The 17,808-nt window shown below is 39.4% G+C and overlaps 1 protein-coding gene across 2 annotated transcripts; it reads right to left on the bottom strand.

Moving 5' to 3' along the window:
• Positions 1–3,081: 3,081 nt before the first annotated feature.
• ZRANB2 (zinc finger RANBP2-type containing 2) lies at positions 3,082–15,318 on the bottom strand. 2 transcript variants are annotated; one of them, XM_075155523.1, is made up of 10 exons: positions 15,155–15,318; positions 14,759–14,811; positions 14,514–14,622; positions 13,138–13,220; positions 11,472–11,548; positions 10,760–10,897; positions 9,723–9,895; positions 7,388–7,474; positions 5,421–5,585; positions 3,082–4,904 (listed from the first exon to the last, which is right to left on the bottom strand). In XM_075155523.1, the coding sequence occupies exons 1-10, from the start codon at positions 15,208–15,210 to the stop codon at positions 4,841–4,843; spliced, it is 1,005 nt and encodes a 334-aa protein (XP_075011624.1). In that variant the 5' UTR covers positions 15,211–15,318; the 3' UTR covers positions 3,082–4,840. The 2 variants fall into 2 exon arrangements, with proteins under 2 accessions (XP_075011624.1, XP_075011623.1); XM_075155522.1 differs by lacking the exons at positions 14,514–14,622; positions 14,759–14,811 and having other exon boundaries at positions 15,155–15,282.
• Positions 15,319–17,808: the final 2,490 nt, after the last annotated feature.

The following is a 17,808-nucleotide window of genomic DNA, read 5'->3' as shown; positions in this document are numbered from 1 at the left end:
CTTACAATAATTTCTTTGCTTATGAGCAGGAATTTCTAATCTTGCTTTATATAGTCAGCTACCGCTAGGGATTTAACTCATTTTTCCTGTGAAAGCAGAGTTAACAGTTTTAAGACGTTGTATGGGTTAAAAGTGCTATTAACAAAGTCCAGTTTAAAATACTGCCCTGCTCAGGTTTTACTTTGTACGACCAAGTGTGTACATGCTAAATCACGAAATGGGAAGAGCCACATTCCTCAAAAATAACCATATTAGAAGTTATGGCTTGCTTTATAAATTATTGAGCTGTGGCTTCTTTGTTAATTCTCTACTTTCTAGAACATGTACAGCAATCTGTCCTTAAATGAAGGAATCCAGACTTTTTAATCTTGCAGATATACAGCAGGATCTGCAAAATAAGTCCAATGCTAGGAACAATATTCACACTAAACTCGGATGTACACTGCTTCAAGTAGAAAGTCTGGAAAAGTGTGAGGGGAAAATATCCTTTCCCCTCCTCTCCCCTTTTTAATTCTGACATCGATTCATTGATTTGGAGCTACTGAGTTCAGCACACATCTTCTGTGTCCCGTCTGCCATTTGGAAAGTTTTTGTGCTATCATCTGGTACTGTGCTTGATATTTGTGCCCAGCGGTTTTACAATGGGAATGTTCCCTCTTAGCTTCGTTGTATGTTATTTCTGGATGGGGTCCATAACCAGCCTATGAGAAAGCATCACTTTATTAGTTCCATTTTCCAAACTAAGCATGAAGCACTCTACAGACTTTTTTTTTTAAAATGCATGTGTAAGCAACCTCTTTTTCCAATAAAAATACTACTCATTTTGATAATGGGAGGACAGGTAAAGTTAGTAAATTGTGCAGGACTTTGCTCAAAGCCGTTGTTGTAATTGAGCTGTTAGGAGCATTAATCCCTCTTGTTGCTTCCTTGTCCAAATTTTAGAAAAGTTTGCAAAAATATCTATGCTTTCATACTTAAAAAAACCCAACAACAAAAAACCCAACTCAAAACAAACACCCTATTAGCTGTTACTTCTGATTAAAGAACAAAAAAATCCTTTATCTTAAAGGAATTCCAGACAAAGTTCTATGACCAGTGACACCTTCTGATTCATGCTTCAAGAACAAACTATGGAATTGACTAAAAACATTAGCTGCAGAGTTTCTTCCCCAAAAGCACGTGGAAGCTATAGCATAGACTCAAGCAGAGGTAGCATCCCAGGGAGAGGATTCCTATCCTCAAATAGGAATGAATTGTAAAGACAGGTTGATCCCGAGGCGTTGCCGTTAACTGAGAAGAGTGAAGGGCGCGTTACTGGGCCTGGAGGGGATGTGGGGCTAGCCTGCCCCTTAAAACTTCCGTCGGCTTCAGTCGAACTTTTTTTCCCATTTACAGTATCTTTTCATACTGCGTAAGAATATTCACTCTAGGATCTTAGTAACTCAGTTGATAACTGACTTGAAAAGGACTCGAGCATTAAGTCTTTCCTAATGGAAGATGACATTAAATTGTCATGGTTACCAGTTAAAGTGAGGTGGTTACAGAGAATGAAACTTCTGCTCCCAACCCCTCCGTTCACATCCTGTAGCATTCCTGGGATGCTAAACTCCATTGGTCAGCTCTCGATTTTCAAAATTTATTTTTAAAAAGCCTTTTCTGATACCTGGATGAAAGGCACAATACAGTATTAAAGTGTTATCCTGCCCTACTTGGTATTTGTTTTTCAACATTTGTCTAGCAGTGCTACATTGAAATTAGAAAGGTTTCAAGTAGGCGTCTTCAACAATGTTAGTATTTTTCATTACTCTTGAAATTTTACACTCATTATTGCCTAAAGGTGGAGTGATGATAGTGCCATTGCATTTGAAATGCTGTAATTTAAAACACTGGCCTGCTAATCATCAATACAAGCCCATGCTGCAACATGCTACCCCCCCACCCCCCAAAAATCCCCCAACAGAATAAGGTATGGCAAACGAGCAAGTGCCTAGTGCACTGAAAAGGATGTTCATGTAACTAAATTTAAGTTTGGGGGGTTAGTGAGAAGTACGATCTAACACAGCAACTATTTAATCCCCAGTGGTTCATCACAGTTGCTTGTATGAAACAAGAGAAGTTAGTTACCTGGTGTGGAAATGAAGCAATCTTGTTTTAAGATGTACCAACATGTACATTTTAATGCTTTTTATTGTTAATTGACTATCGACCTGAAGATAGTAATTTTTCAGAAATTTTTCAGCAGTGGATTTTACTCTGTTACTAAATTTATATAAAGTCTAGTCTGCTTTTAGTTAGACTCACTTTCTATTTTTCAATTACTACAGAAGAATGCTTACACAAAACCACCATTACTATTCACGAATGTATTTAATTTTTCTTAGAAAAGCACATTAGCCCTAAACCTAATCAAGCCTTCCTCCTTGGCCATGACAAATTTCACTGATCTTTGATAAAGCTGCACAGAAATACCTGTTTATTTCTATAGGCACCAATTTATCTGACACCAATGGCTAAACTGAGGGCAAGGGAAGTATTTTCTAATGAAATAGAAAAATTTACTGCTAGGCCACTGGAGATAATTCTACCCCCCCAAACCCCCACCTTTTTACTGCCTGAGCTTAATCTAGCTTTGTGTCTTATCAGAGGTGTTTAGTTCTAATAGCTTGGTTCTAATTTATTTGCCGATGCAGTAACTAAAAAGAGGTAATTTTGTGTCATTTAAAACAGGCGTGCAAAGACTACCATAGTTACTGTGCCTTTGTATTTTAAAATGTAGAAATCAAAATAATTTAAACATACTGCTTCCTCTAAAAACTTTCTGAATATGGAACACTTACAGAAGAAAATATCTTGACGTTTCGTAAAAGCTCATTTTAAACATGCTGCTGTTTAAATCCAAAAATATTTTCAGTGCTTAAAGAACTGAAACAATCTGAAAATTTATGATACCTATGGCCAGGTAAGTGCACATACTGCCCTTCTTGCACTGCAGTAACAGAGAACAACAACAAAATAATCTGTTAGTGTAGGTTATAAAGAAAGATTTGCTTACGTTTCCAAGAGAAAGCACTCACTGCACAGTTGACTCACAGGTTTTATTTACACTTGTCTACAGAATCATTTTGCCTTACATTTTATCTAAGCCAAATGAAACCATAATTTTCCTTTGTCTGTAGCCTATCATTTGCTAAATTTAAAAACTTTCATCTGTTAAGTACAGCAACAATTTTAATACAAAGAACAAGGAAAAAACCAAAGGCTAACAACATAGCATCTATTTGATCTGATTTTTACAATTTAGTAGTTGGACTTTGAAGTTGTCAGAGGCACAGTTACAAGACTAACCTGCTCTTGTGCAATCTACACACATTTAGCATTGAAATTAGATATAAAAGAAAGCATTAAAGAAGAAACTGCAGAGCATTTTTTCTGCAAAAAGATTATCAAAATATTTCTACACCAAAAACATTTTGCTTATATACCAGTCCAAAAGAAGTCTTAAAAAAAATAAAAGAAAGCAGAATGTAGGTTTTGAATTTTGCTCCGTTTGTTTTTGTGCAGTTCATTTTAAAAAAGCAGCAGTCAAATATGGGTTTGGAAGTTTTACTACTGAAATAAATGCAGATATATTGCTGTTTGCTTGCTTAAAAAGAGAAATTTTCCTTAACATACTTACCTTGTGATGGCACCGAAGATACTTAAACCTTTCTTAACCAAACGGAGCTCAAGAGAGACCAAGTTTTAATGCGATATTGCTAGTAAAAGATTCAATAAAGCATTTTAAGCCATAAATTATGTTTAAGGGAAAAAGAATGATTGATGAAGAACACATTTAAGATGTCAGAACTTTCTACACATTTATTAATTCTCATTTTTAAATATAAATAAAATTCAGATACCTTGAAAATTTTAGTCAGCCCAAAATGAATTTTACAGACGGCCTGCAGAAGCTTCACTTGATTCCAAGAAGCTAGTTCCATATTCCTCCATCTCAAGAGTAGTTCCTAAATGATCCTTCTATAAGAAAGGATCGCAGAGTCCAGGGTCCACGCATGTGAAAATACCACAGCCAGCACCCGCTGCAGAGAGGGCACTTTGCTGGCTGCAGCCAACGATTGCCAGTGACAGGCACCAGCAGCTATGAGACTCGAGCAATGGAGAGGGTAGTGCCCAACGTCTCAAACATCCTCGCTTCGAAGGAATGAAGTCTGATTCACTCTCTACGGAATCGTATGATGGACTGGGTATTTAATAGCTATTTTGCACTGAGCATAGCTACAGAGAGAGAGGGGCATCCATCTATACTTTTACTTCAACACAGAATAAAAAATAATTAGACCTAAGTGCTCACTACTGTCAACCAATGGGTAACACCAGCCCTACAGCTACGCTAATCTTTCATGGTCCCATACAAGCTACATCAAACAAGCTCAGGAGTTGGATGCAGAAAGCTCATGGGTTCTTCCTGTATTCCTCAGACACTTCTTTGTAATTGTCACATGAAGAGCAGAGTTGTAGTAGAACATACCCAGCCTGTGCCTGCTCATACACGTAAGAGAGCCAGGAATCAAGTAAATGAGTCTTTAAAAATACTATCCCCCCTTTACTCAAATAATAAAACTTCACACCTCCTCTGGGGAGTTTATGGCTTAAAATGCTACCTCACTTTTTGTTTCATGAATGAACAAAGCTGCAGTTTTCCAGAAAGCAAGGACAGACATGCACCTCTACTAGCAGATTTAGCACTTCTGACCAAGTAAGACACCAACTTCTTAAAAATGTCTCATGCACTGACTGGAATTTTTTTTTCTTTTTTTTTTTAAATGTGAGCTTTAATACATTATTTCTTTTTAGAACTTGTACGGGAACCAGAATGGGAAGATCCAGATGATGATCTGCGGCGTCTGTAAGATATAAATGGAGAAAGCATGCAAAGAAATAAGTTGAAGTTAATTTTAGCATCCACTTTGAGTAGTCTGTATCCTATAATAGCTGGAAGCCAAGTATATCTGAGGGGCCTTATATAAATATAAAAATAACTTTAAACCACTTTAAGCTCATGAATGTGAATTTAATACTAAAAATGTAAATTTAATACTGGAAGTAGAATACAATTTCTAAATGCAATATTTACTTATGAAAATAAATTAATAATATACACGTTAACACTTTCACACACTGAAAGAATGGTGACCAGGTCTTTCTATGGAACATACTTCTAGCAGGAGGAAGTTTCATTTGGGGGGAAAATAATTACAGAGGTTTTAATAAGAAGTAAGAGTAGGGGAAGTGAGAAAACTACTTTTAATATCAGAGTAACTGATCAGATTCAATTCTTTCCCAGTGAATCTCAGTCCTTCAGAAAAAAAAAAAAATCACACATTTAAATACACCCATTCTTATTCTACATAAACCCAAACCTTTCGGGTGACCGTGATCTCGATCGTCTTTTTTTGCGATCACCAGATGAAGAAGATCTAGAACGACTTCGCTTCTTGCTTCTCTCGGGGGAAGATGATGAACGAGAGCTTGAGTAAGATCTTTTTCTTGGGGTGGAAGACCCCCTGTAGGACCTGGAGCTGGATCTTTATTGATTAAGAAATAAATCAGATTTAATTCTGGTATAATATAGAAAGAACAAAGAAAGAATAAAAAGAGACAGTTTTCATGAACACTCACTACTCTAGTTACATCAGTGTTTTGTCAAAGAAATTTGTGGATGCTTTAATACTTACTCCTTAGTTATCTGCCAATAAAGACTTCTACTGCCGCGGTAGTTCTCTTAACAAATTTTGCTAAATAGCTTTTCTTGATATATAGACCACCAATGGTTTGGAAACTTCTTTCCAGCATTCACCAGAATGATGCATTTTGATAAAGAAACGATGGGAGACTGGGGCAGGAAGTAGCCTATATAAGGACCTTCCTCAGCAGTTAAATTCACAAAGCAAAATGGCTTGAAATGCAATGCTGATTTAACAACGCTTCACTTCATATTAGGATATTTCACATCAGAAATCTGTAAAGTAGTGTTCATCTTACTGGAATAGTAAAAACCCTCAGAAGGTATATTTACAAATCTCAAAATAAATTTGGGTAAAGAGTAAGACCTTCCACAACCAAAACATTTTAAAAAAAACCCTCTTAGAATACAGTCGTTTTGGCATTTAAAAAAAAAAATTAACCAGCTTCACTTACAAGCACTCAAAAATCACTTTGGTTATCTAAAAAAAAACAAGAAAAAAATTAACCAGCTTCACTTGCAACCACTCAAAAATCACTTTCGTTATCTAGAAGAACCAAGAAAAAAACCACTTGTGGAAAAAGTAATAGACCTAGAAAGTCCTAAACTGTAATTCCAAAATTATATAAAAACACCTAACAGGAATTTTTTTTTGAGCAAGCTGGATATTTAAAAAACTCAACACCACAGTGTATGTTGTTGGTAAAATATTTTCAGGGTTCTCATTGTAAATAATAAAGCAGTCTTATTTCACACAAGCACTGAGGACACGCGGTGGACGCCGTGGGGCACAAGCAAATAACCCAGCTCAGCTGACGAGTCACTTCAGCATCTAGTGGGGACACAGGCACCCTTTTTCTCTTCCTAAAAGCACGGATTCCATCCCGCGCTGACCCTCACATGATAATCCATAGCATGTTTCTGCCACCAAAGGGTAGTGGCACCATTTGTGATTGGTCTTCCCAACTCAAACTTCCTTATTTACAGATTTTCTGCATGCACGGAGATGGGACAGATCTTCATTCCATCGCAAAAGGGAAGTCCTGCCAACAGGATGCCTGTGCAAGGACACCTCAAGGAACTTACATGCTTTTGTTACTCTTCCCTGCGCAGTTCGGTAACTGCCATACAGAAAACGTCAGCTAGCTCAAACTCCTGTCAGCTTCTCGCATGGTTTACTATCAACATTTTTATACATTCCCCCCACATTTATAAAGATAATGGCAGCACTATCTAGTGGAAGTTAGATACATCAAATAAGTTATCACTAAACACAAAACCAGAAGTATAGCGTATTTTCTAATGTTCTTCCACATCAAGCAGCCAAAGTGGAAACAGTAAACCAGCAAAAATTACTGAAGAAAGCAAACATGCATTCAAATTCTTCTTCCTTCAAAGTGAAGATCTGTGGCGTCCACTTGTCTAGCTTAGATCAGACTTAAACTCTTCAACCAAAACCTTGCATTCTCAAGAAATACATCTGTAGTGGTAACAACCTCACGCAGAGACCCCAGGAATTCTGATTTCCAAGATAAAAATGAGTTAATGTTTTTTGACCAGCATAATTTCATGATGAAATCAACAAGCGGCTGGTTCTTCTGCCCTTTTTTTCTCTCTGCAAGGAGAGAGTGCTACCTCATTCACCTTGATTTCGACCCACGAGATCTAGAGTGTTCTCTGGAACTGGAACGAGATCTTGATCTGGAACTGGAAGAACTTCTTGAATGGGACCTGAAACAACATGGAAGATTTTTTTTTCCAGTGTCTGGCTCGTATTTAGCAGAGTAACTGCTATTGTTAGCAGTAGAGACAACTATGCATCAATACAATTGGGCCTAGAGTCACTAAAGAAGTGACAATTTCCTCCTACCCTCCCAGTATCACCATAGTACATTTTAAAGCAGAAACTTTAACATAGCAAGATGGTACACTCAAAAATTTACAAAGTCAGGTTTTTTTATTACGTTTCCTAAAACAAAGCACAAAAATGAAACAGGATTGCAGCTATTTGGCAAAATGAAACAACTGCATATCTATTAACTATTTCATGAAATCAATGCCTTAACTTTTAATTTGTGCCTTAACTTGAAAACCATCAGTTTCTTTGAAAAGCAGAGTAGGTAAGAGTATTAGGATTAGCTGGCTCAAATTTTCCCCAAGTCAGTTCTCACAAGCATTTTATAATCAGTTTCAAGTTTTCATAAAGGTTTTCCCCTGCATTAAATATTAAGTAGTAATTAATTCTTGGCTAAAATACATATCTAACACTACTTCTAACTAGTCAAAATTATTTTCAAATTTTTCATGTTGATGGATTTTCTTTAAAGCACAAACCACAAGAGATATGTAAAAATGGTAGCGGACTTGCAGTAACTGTTGTAAAAAGAAGGCATTGCAATCAAATTCTAATAATCTTTTCAGGAAAAATATATTATACGTGCTGTCAGTCTCCCAGTTTATATTGTTACCATGTCTTTTTCATTTTACTGTGCAAAACAAAACCAGTATGAACACATGCTAACTAGAAGACATATTTAAACCTTTTTAAAAAACACAAAGATGTATCCACAAATGGCAACTAATATTTCCAATTAATTATCTGTAGCTAGAAGCAGAAAGTTCAACAGAAAGTTGAAACAAAGTTCAACAGAAAGTTCCTAGCACATTTCAGTTATGACAAGCTACTTTTTACTTCACTGTTAACATTTGTGAATTAATGAACAAAGTTATGGCCAGATGAAGTTATTCTGTCTTCTTTGACCTTCCCACCCCTAAAGCTAAGAATTGCACTCAAATGCAGCCCACGCTGGCCGCACACTATCCTCACACAGGACAATACAGCCACTTCCTCCAAGACCTTGCTCCACACCTCGCTTCGTTTATAAAAATTGCTGACAGCCGGTCAGCTTAGTCACTATGATTCACTTAGTGCTCCTCCTTGGAGCCAGGTGGCAAACACACGTCTCAAGACGGCATTTGAAGGAGTGGGGAGGCTGACAATAGGTATTGTGAAGAACGTAATTTTTCATAGAAGAGGCAGCACGAAAAAAAGCATGACAGCAATGGGGAGAAAGACAAAACAGAGACAGTGGCTGACATCTGGTTAGTATGAGGGTCTGAAGAATTTGGGCAGTGATCACAGCGGCGAGAGCAGAGAGATGCAGTTACAAAGCTAGGAAGACCTAGAAGAAACTTGAACTTTATGTATAACCCTAGGAGCTAGTACCGGTGTGAGGTCTTAAACCTATCAGTATCATCTTTGTATTAGTTGTAAGGCAGCTAAAAAGCTACACCATGATTTACATCACATGATTACAAAACATGTATTCAATTGTTCATATATTACTGAATTTAAATAATAAGAGATCTTAAATCTACCCAGTAGACTTTTTTTGTGGTCCCGTGATCAATGTAAACCTTGAGTATTATTCTCAAAACATTGCCACTGTACTTAAAGCTTTGTCGCTTGCCATCAAACTAAGTTCAAGTTTCTTGCCTTTATTTCCATTTTCCATTCTGTCTGTTCACTGAATCTGTCTGAACTGCATCATCACTGCCCTCTTCCCACTTTAACAATACCTCCCTCTTCCACCTCCCCCCACTTTAACAATACCACTCTTCTGCTTCTCTGTTCAACAATTCTACTCAACATTGCTAAAAAAAGTTCACCCATTGAATCATATATAGCCAGCAAGCCTAAAAATAAAATTGAAAATAAATTATGTTTTTAAATTTATTTGAAGGATTAAATTGAAATATCAACTTAAATTTACTAAAATAAGCAACAAGACATATGAAGCCTCCCTACTGAGGATCCACAGAAGGTCAGAACAGAACATTATCTACCTGTATAAATTCTGTACATAAAATTGTTAACATTATCAAACTAAAACTGTAAGGCAATCAAGAAAAAAAAGTAAATAAAGAAGTTAGATACTGACATTTTGCCTGGCGTTACCCTTGACCTGTACCCGTTTACCTGGACCTAGACCTTGAGCTTGAATGAGAGGATGAGCGCGATGAAGATCGTGAGTGGGAAGATCGAGACTTAGAACGACTGCGCCTATTGGATTTCTTTTTCTTATTAGTGTCCTCTTCTTCACTGGCATCAAGATTATATTTTGAAAGGTCAGCATCATCTTCATCCTCATCCTGAAAAAATGCAGATATACAAAAAATACTTAGGAAATATTTTTATTGTTTTCTTCAGTTAGCGTTTTTTACTTATTCTATGGTTTATTTTGTGCTTTTTTCCAACTTTTAAAAATACTGTTGTTAGTGCATTTAATGAGATCCAAAATATTTTACGAGTAAAGAGTGACTGAAAATTTGCGTTTCAAAGCAAAGTATTAAAAAACCTGCAAAAAAACATCTGAAGTCCCATTTTCTGTTATTTAATGAAGTTAATGAAAATACAGACGTTCATTTTTACCACTTACTTTAAATGAGTGCCTGGAAGAGTTTTCAGACTCAAAATCTATAAAATAGCATCATTCTGCAGAATTTGGTGACTGCTGTGTTAAAAATAAGCATATACGCATGTGTCTGCATGACTGTTGTCCAAAGATGTGGACAATCCAATATGTGATGACCATGTATTTCAGGAAAGATGAAAAAAAATCTCTGAATATTTTGTTCCATTTTATAAAAAATAAGTCTGATGTGGTTTTAAAAGGCTAAGAACAAAATTCAAGAACATTCCCTTTATATGGTAACCATACATAAAGGTTCCAAATAAAGATCTCAAAATTTTTTGATTCTGATTTCAGATAAGCCTTTAGTTTTTTATGATTTAAAAAAATTACACACCTTTGAATGCAGGTATTTAGAACAAAACAGAGCTTGTGTATGTACTTTATAGAAGCTGTAGTAGCGGTTATTCTGATAGCTACTCCTCTACATTCCTTTAAAGGCAGCTAAAAATACAGACCAAACCTTACCTACTAATACTAAACAGCACTGTAGTAATAATTAAAAAATAATTGCTAGAATAAAAAAAAAAACAAAACACGCTACCTCATCCAATTTATATTTGGAGAGATCTTCATCCTCATCCTCCTCATCTTCCCCTTCAGATTCCTTATCTTCTACTTCCTTCAGGATAGATGCAGGACCAACTGGCTTCCCTCTATACTTTTTCTTTTTGCGTCCAAACTAAGAAATTTTATTCCATTAGAATATGATTTAATCAAAAGTAATTTCCAACTGTATTTTTTGATAAAACTTCTATGAGAAAATAAATATGCATCAATTTCAAATAAGGTATTGCTCAAAGGGAAGGAGAAGTATCATGAAACATCAATTAGCAACAAGAAACTCTAAAGAGGTGCTTGTCTTAGATACAATTAGTACCCACAGACAAGATTAATGGAAATCTGAATTTAACAAAAGAGCATTTTATATTTGTGTCTACGGGGTATCTTCATAAAACAATGTCGAACATCTGGCTGAAAACAACATGCATGACGCTCCCTAAGAAGTTTAATGAACTCAGCTTGTACCAGTTTAACTTGAACTCATTCTTAGTTTTTAACCCCCAAAAAGACAAAGCAGATGCATTCACTGTCAGTTCAAAACTTTCACACTTGAGCATTTGACAAAGAGATGCACACAACGTATTTCTGACTAGCGCTTTTCTCCGTAAGGCAACCAAATGCAAATGTATGTATCTTAAACGCAAACCACACAATACGCATCTCTCCAGAGTAATACATGTACCCAATCTTACCTCATCGTACTCCCCGTCTGATTCTTCGCGTTCTATATATTCAACATTCTCTCGTTCATTAAATCCTCCTCCATATCCTGTAAAAAGAGGTAAAATAAGACAATCTCTTGAGCTGCACCAATTTCAGCTACACTAAGCACAAAGTTTAGAATAAACTTTCAGAGAGGTTCTGGAAGCCTTCAGTGGATATATAAATATATGCCATAAGGGTGTAATATGATCTCAAGAGGAACATGAATTGTTCCCACACACATTTATTAAATATAGTTCTTCAGAAACCTAATTGAGAAAGTGGATTAAGACACATAAACAACACAGAAGCAATAGCGTTTAAAAGAATGGAAAAAAAAAAAAATTTCAGGACTATAGCCGCGCTGAGCCACCAGCTTCTCCGAAGAGCTGTGGCGGGGCTGCCGCGCCTGACAACGGCCTTGGCGTGGATAAACACGAGAGTGTCTCCAGGGGGCCAGAATAAAGGCTACTGTCCCAAAACCCCACCTCTGAGAGCCGCCAGCAGCCAACTCGGGAAAGCAGGCAAGGAAACGTGAGGCGAGGGCACCACGCGCTAACTGCTTTCCCAGCTGCTGGCGTTGCTGCAGCCGCTTCGCCACAGCCAGGTCCTACGTGCGTGCAGCCTCCTTGGTCGCTTCTGCGCGAGCCAGTCTGCTCCCATATCGCAATTATTCTGTGACATAAAGCCATATATATATCTCCTCAGGGAGAAACAGGAATAAAAGCATCCTGTAGTTGCACTGAATTGTACAACTGCCAAGATTCGCCTTTAAGAATTTTTTCTATTCCTTTTTATAATGTGAGTGGGAAAACTTTAACGGCTCGCTTTAATTTCAGCTGACTTTGTAATCTACTGCAAGCGTGTGGCAACATGCTAGGTGTCCTGCGCGTGACTGCAAATTTACTCTGAAGGACTCCAGAACTTGAAAAATTAATTAAATATTAAAAATATTTAATTATATGAAATATTATATGAAATACAATTAAATATTATTCTTTAATATTCTTACAATATTAAATAAGAATATTAAAAGTATTCTTTTTCCTTTTGAATAATAAGCTCTGTGCTCTTCTCCATGCTTTTTTTTTTAATATGCATTAGTGTTACACTCTATGCATTAAATTCTCTGCCTGATCGCATTTGCAGTGGTAACAGTACAAATAGTTACGACCGCACTGTAAGAATATCCTCTGTTCTAGTTAGCACTGGGTTCATTGTTAATGCAGGAGGAACTTAAAATGCATCGCAGTGTGACCAAGCCTCAAACCTCATTAAGACATAACAGTCTAATCTATACAGCCTTCAAACACTGTCCTTGTGACTGCCAAGTCCTCTGTAGATGGACACTATATATACGCTGGACCTTTTGGAGTTTAATAAAATATTGCATTACTCCTTCCAAACGACTTAGTATCAAAATCAAATATAGAGGCAGTTTAAGCTGAATATTCATTGACTTTCCAAATGAAACCTCATGTACTTTACACATTACTAAAAGTAATCGAGTCTAAGAACCTAGAGATGTATTTACATATGGAAAATCATTCAACTTTGCTAGTTCTGCTGTGAAAACAATCCCTTTAATTAGGTTACATTGTGATTTATACAAAGAAGTTTTCTTACAGTAATCTGAGTATTTTAAAACCATCTTACCTGTCCTTTCCTCCAATTTAGCATACTTTGGAGTATTACACATATTACATTCTGATCTTCTGGCCCAGTTCACATTACCACATCTTCAGAGGCAAAAAGAACAAAACAAATAAGAAACATTTTATTTCAAATCAAAAAGGCAACACTTAAAAAAATCATAAAAATGTATTTGCCAAGTTTTAGCAGCCATGTGCAGTCACTAGTACAACACAATTAACTCCAAGGCTCACAATCACCAGACACAAAGAACTGCAAGAGAGTCTGTGGGTCTTTCACCAGCACGAGGATGATGGGAAGACGACCACACTGGACAAATCAAGGGGAAAGAAGTAAAATTAACACGCAGGTAGGCAAGTTAACAGAAGTAAGACTACACAAAGTGTTAAAATTCCTCATTACTCTCCACTAGTGGCATTCACAGTTCAGAGGAGTTAACGAAGAAGGTACCATGGGAATAACGCTTATGAGCAGTCATCGCCATCCACTGATGCACAGCTACAGCTATATGCTTTCTTTGCCGCATTTCTATCTTTCAGCATCCTAAAAGGCCACCTGTACTTCATCCACCTGTGGCACTATCATCAGGAGCTGCTCAGTCCCACAGAGGAGAGGAGGAGGTCTGTAAGACACAGCCTAGCTAAGAACTCGGACGGAGGACAATCCTGCAGCGTGCCATCAGGCGGATTCCCTCAGACACTGGGAGCCACGGCGCTGCCCAGGGGACCTGCCCGTCTTGTGCTGCAGAGCAGCGCAAATGGAAACCCATCAGCTGAACACAGCTACGTTCTGACAGGAAAAAATAAAAAAAAAAAATCCAGGCTTCACCGGTCAGACAGCTTACTCAATCAGCAAAAACTGAAATCCTAAAATTGCTCCAGAAAATCTGAGAGCACCTTTCAAAAACCAAAGCATTTTATTAAAGTAGTCCTCTTCTAATTTAGATCTTAATATGCCCAATTGATGGCTTGGAGAAACATCTAGGAATTTAAATATGGGCTAAACTTTACTCATTAAATATCTGGCGAATGTTAACAACAAAATATTGTACTGCAATGAAGGTGTTACTTCCATTTACGCGTTTCTTCCAAGCTTGAGAAGTGTCTCGGCTTATCAGAGAAAAACATGAACTTTCACCTGCCTCGTCTTGATTTTTTTAAATCTTTTTCCAGTCATGTTAATTAAGTACTCAACTGCTGTCCAGCAAACAAAAATGGATGCTATCCTCACAGCAAAACACTACTAGCAGAACAGCTGCGAGTTTTGATCGCTCTTCTCTCATCAGTACAAGTAAATTTATACTGACAAAATTAAGTATCATATTGTAGATGTGTTGGGTGGCTCTAAGAAAACACTCTGCGTTTTTTAAACGGGCATACGTTTTACACTGCCAGTCGTTAGCACTGAAGAGGCCACGACTCTTTTCAGCAAGTGTCTTTCCTATTTCAGTCCCTCCAGCTTTCATCATTTTGGCTTCTGTCGTTTTTTCTGGAAAAGAAAAAAAACAAACAAAAAACAAACAGTTCTCAAACATCTTCCTTTATGATTAATTAAGAAGATTTAATATTCTTTTCTTTTAAGAAGGCAGAAATGGACGAGGAGATGTATCACCTCAGATACTCACCTCTCCCACATCTGTTACAGCTGGTTCTTCTAGCAAAGTTAACATTTCCACACCTGAAAATTAAAAGAGAAAGAACGAACGAAGACGCTAGTAACTAAACTCTGGAAAATGCACACACACACGAGTTAAAGAAGATCGCCGTTATATTTCAAGCTGAGTTTGTTCCAAATTAAACCACGAAGTTTCTCAGGCCGTGCCCGACGCCGGGGCGGGCTGCCGCCGGACCCGCTGCACGACGGGGGCCAGGACCTGTGAGACCCCCGGGGCAGCTCGCCCGGCCCGGGGGAGGGCGGCCGCCCCCCCCGAGACCCGGCCGCCGCGGCTCCCCCGGGGCCGCCGGGACCTGGCGCTGCCCCGCGGGACCTTCCTGTCGCCCCCCGCGGCGCCCACGCTCACTTCTTGTCGGGGCAGATCCAGTCCCCGTCGCTCACGCGGAAATTCTTGGTCGACATCTTGGGCCCCGCCGAGCCGAGCCGAGCCGAGCCGAGCCGAGCCGAGCGCCGAGCGCCGCCGCCGCGGAAGAGGACCGGGGCCCTGCGCCGGGAGGGCTGTCCGCCGCGCCTGCGCCCTGCTGCCGCAGCGAGTGGAGCCGCCGCCGGGCGGGATTTTGGTCAGGCAGCGGCTCGGACGCCTCAGCCCGGCCGCGGGAAGAAGGCGCGAAGGAAGCGCGCCCCCCAGCGGGCTGGAGGGCCGCGAGCGGCGGCGCGGGAGGGCGCGGCGCATGCGCAGTGCGGCCGCCGTGGGAGGGCGGAGTGCCTGAGGGGAAAGCGCGGGCGTGGGGAGGGGAACTGCTCTGCCTGCCGGGGACCGGCCCGGCGGGGCGGGGAGCTCTCGTCAGCCCTGCGGGTGTGAAAATCGCTCGTATGAGCTCCCTTGTTCGTGGCACTTTATCCTCCTACAGCTGTTGCTGTGGCTCTGTCACCCCAAAGTCCCAGGGACAGAACTGCCCGGGCTCCTCACGAGGAAAGCCTGCCGGTGAATTCCTGCGTGTACACCTTCACCTCAGTAAAACACACAGATGAACCATCAGTTCCTGATACATAATGAACAAGAAATCAAGTAAGGCCTCATTTTCACAGACGAGAGTGCACAAGGTTCAAACTGGTCTCTCTCTGCGATGGCCGTAACAAAATCCTCGTAAGAACATACAGAGGGTTTTAAATATGGATATGGCAGAGCATCTGTATAAATATTAATGTTAGTGTTCAAGTAAATCCATTATTTAAAAAAATGCCTTTTAAAAGTATGACTAAAAAACCGTTGGGTGGTTTGCCGGTGGGTTTGTCCGGCAGCGGGGTGCGCGTGGCCATGCCGGCCCAGTACAGCCCTGCGGGAGCAGCGCCGGCGCGGGGTGCGCTTGGCAGCTTCTCTTTCAAACCGCTTCTGACCGCCCTTCCTTTTCCTTTTTGGACTGGTAATGATCCGGCAAGATCTGCTGCACTTAGGTTGACCAGCATTACCTAATTAAGTACATGCAGTGTGCTTATTTATAGCAAATAGTACTTTCCTGGCAGTTTTTATTCCCTTTCCCTCCCATGCTGTAGCCGCATTCTGTGGAAAAATCATCTGGAATCTGGTTACGGGACTGGTTTTTGTCACATCCACACTCCAGTTCATGAGGCAAGATGACAGCGTTATTGCCATTTGTTTATAAAAGTATGAAACAGCGTGAGTGCACTGGAAAAAAGTGTTGCGGCATCTGGTTTGTCTGCCACAGAGGGCTGTGTACAAATTCCCAGTTACGAAATGTCCATAATAATCAGAAAGGACTAAACCTGCATTTTCCTGCAGGCGGAGGAGGTCGCAGGTGAAGGGCTGTGCAGGAACTTTGAGCAAGGGCTGTGAAAAACCTTTTTTCTCTACTCCAGAATTAGAAGAACAAGGGGAAAGTACCAGATGAAAAGGAGATGGTCTCCGGGCGGCTGCTGCTCTCACCAATTGGGACCACAACAGCAACAGGTCCTGCGCTGCGCTTGTGTTTGTGTACACAGCCTATTTAAGAAGTGGTGCTTCACAGCCTGCAAAATTTAAAACCTCAATTAGCATTTTTTTCTCAAAATGACATTCCTTTATGGCACTGAATAACCAATCTAAGCTTAAATGAGATATTAGAGTCTTAACGCTGTAATAGATGGCAACAAATCTTCTTTGGCCACTTTATCAGCACAGATCTTTAAAATGAAGTAAATAAAAAAGAGTTTGAAAAAAGCTGGAGAATCCATTTGCAGACCAGAGTGCCTGGAAGGATGCGCTCCTGCCATCCTACGATGTTTTAGTCAGTACAGCAGGTGGCACTTCGGTAACACACATTTTTCCAGGTTCTGTTGTTATTGCTTTTTTATGGAATTCAGGGGAGATATTTTAAATATCGACGTATTGATAACTCTATGTAAAAAAAAAACCACAAACATCACTGTCACCATGCATGATTGGCACTGGAAATGGAATGCAAGATTATTTTTGAGTTGCACGTGATACAGAACATAAAGCTGGCAGGGTGCATCAAGATCATGCAGCACGTGTCTCCATTCAGACCTCCTACAAGCAGGACTTTTCCACTGACACCTGCCTTTTCCAGAAAAATAGGCACCACCCAGCTGTTCCCCTGTTTTTGCCTGGGTGAGGCTCTGCTTATGTCGGTAGGATTATAGGGAATAATCAAAACCAGAACTTGGCCCCTAGAAGTTAATTCATTCCTGTGTACCTTCAGGAAAGACCCTTTCATAAGTAACAGGAATATCAATCGTGAGGTGTAATATCAGGGAGACAAAAAACATCCAGACCTACAGAATAAATTAATGTGTGATGGAAGGTTTTCTTCATCTGTAATATCCTTCTGCTTATTAAAAAATGTTGTCTAAAGCTAGTATGTTAGAAGAAAATTGGCATCTGTTGACTTTAGTAAGAATTTGATTGAACTTCAGCATGCTTAGGAGAGGCATTGTTCCGAAATCCCGGGTTCCTATTGAAATCATGGTTTGTGAATTCATTACAATACTCTCAGAATTCGGGTCTCTCTCCCATCTGCAGAAACGCCAAAGAAGAGGCAG

This window comes from Calonectris borealis, chromosome 8 (genome assembly GCF_964195595.1).
Source record: "Calonectris borealis chromosome 8, bCalBor7.hap1.2, whole genome shotgun sequence".
Taxonomy (NCBI): Eukaryota; Metazoa; Chordata; class Aves; order Procellariiformes; family Procellariidae; genus Calonectris; species Calonectris borealis.
Note: the sequence above shows the minus strand (reverse complement) of the source record. Positions and strands in the feature narration are given on the sequence as shown.

Excerpts from the sequence above, each read along its gene's own strand:
- ZRANB2 (XM_075155523.1), bottom strand. The coding sequence starts at position 15,210 with ATGTCGACCAAGAATTTCCGCGTGAGCGACGGGGACTGGATCTGCCCC. Across the intron at positions 14,623-14,758 it reads CTGTAACAGATGTGGGAGAG|AAAAAACGACAGAAGCCAAA; the intron begins GTGAGTATCTGA and ends TTTCTTTTCCAG. Across the intron at positions 9,896-10,759 it reads CCAAATATAAATTGGATGAG|GATGAGGATGAAGATGATGC; the intron begins GTAGCGTGTTTT and ends GCATTTTTTCAG.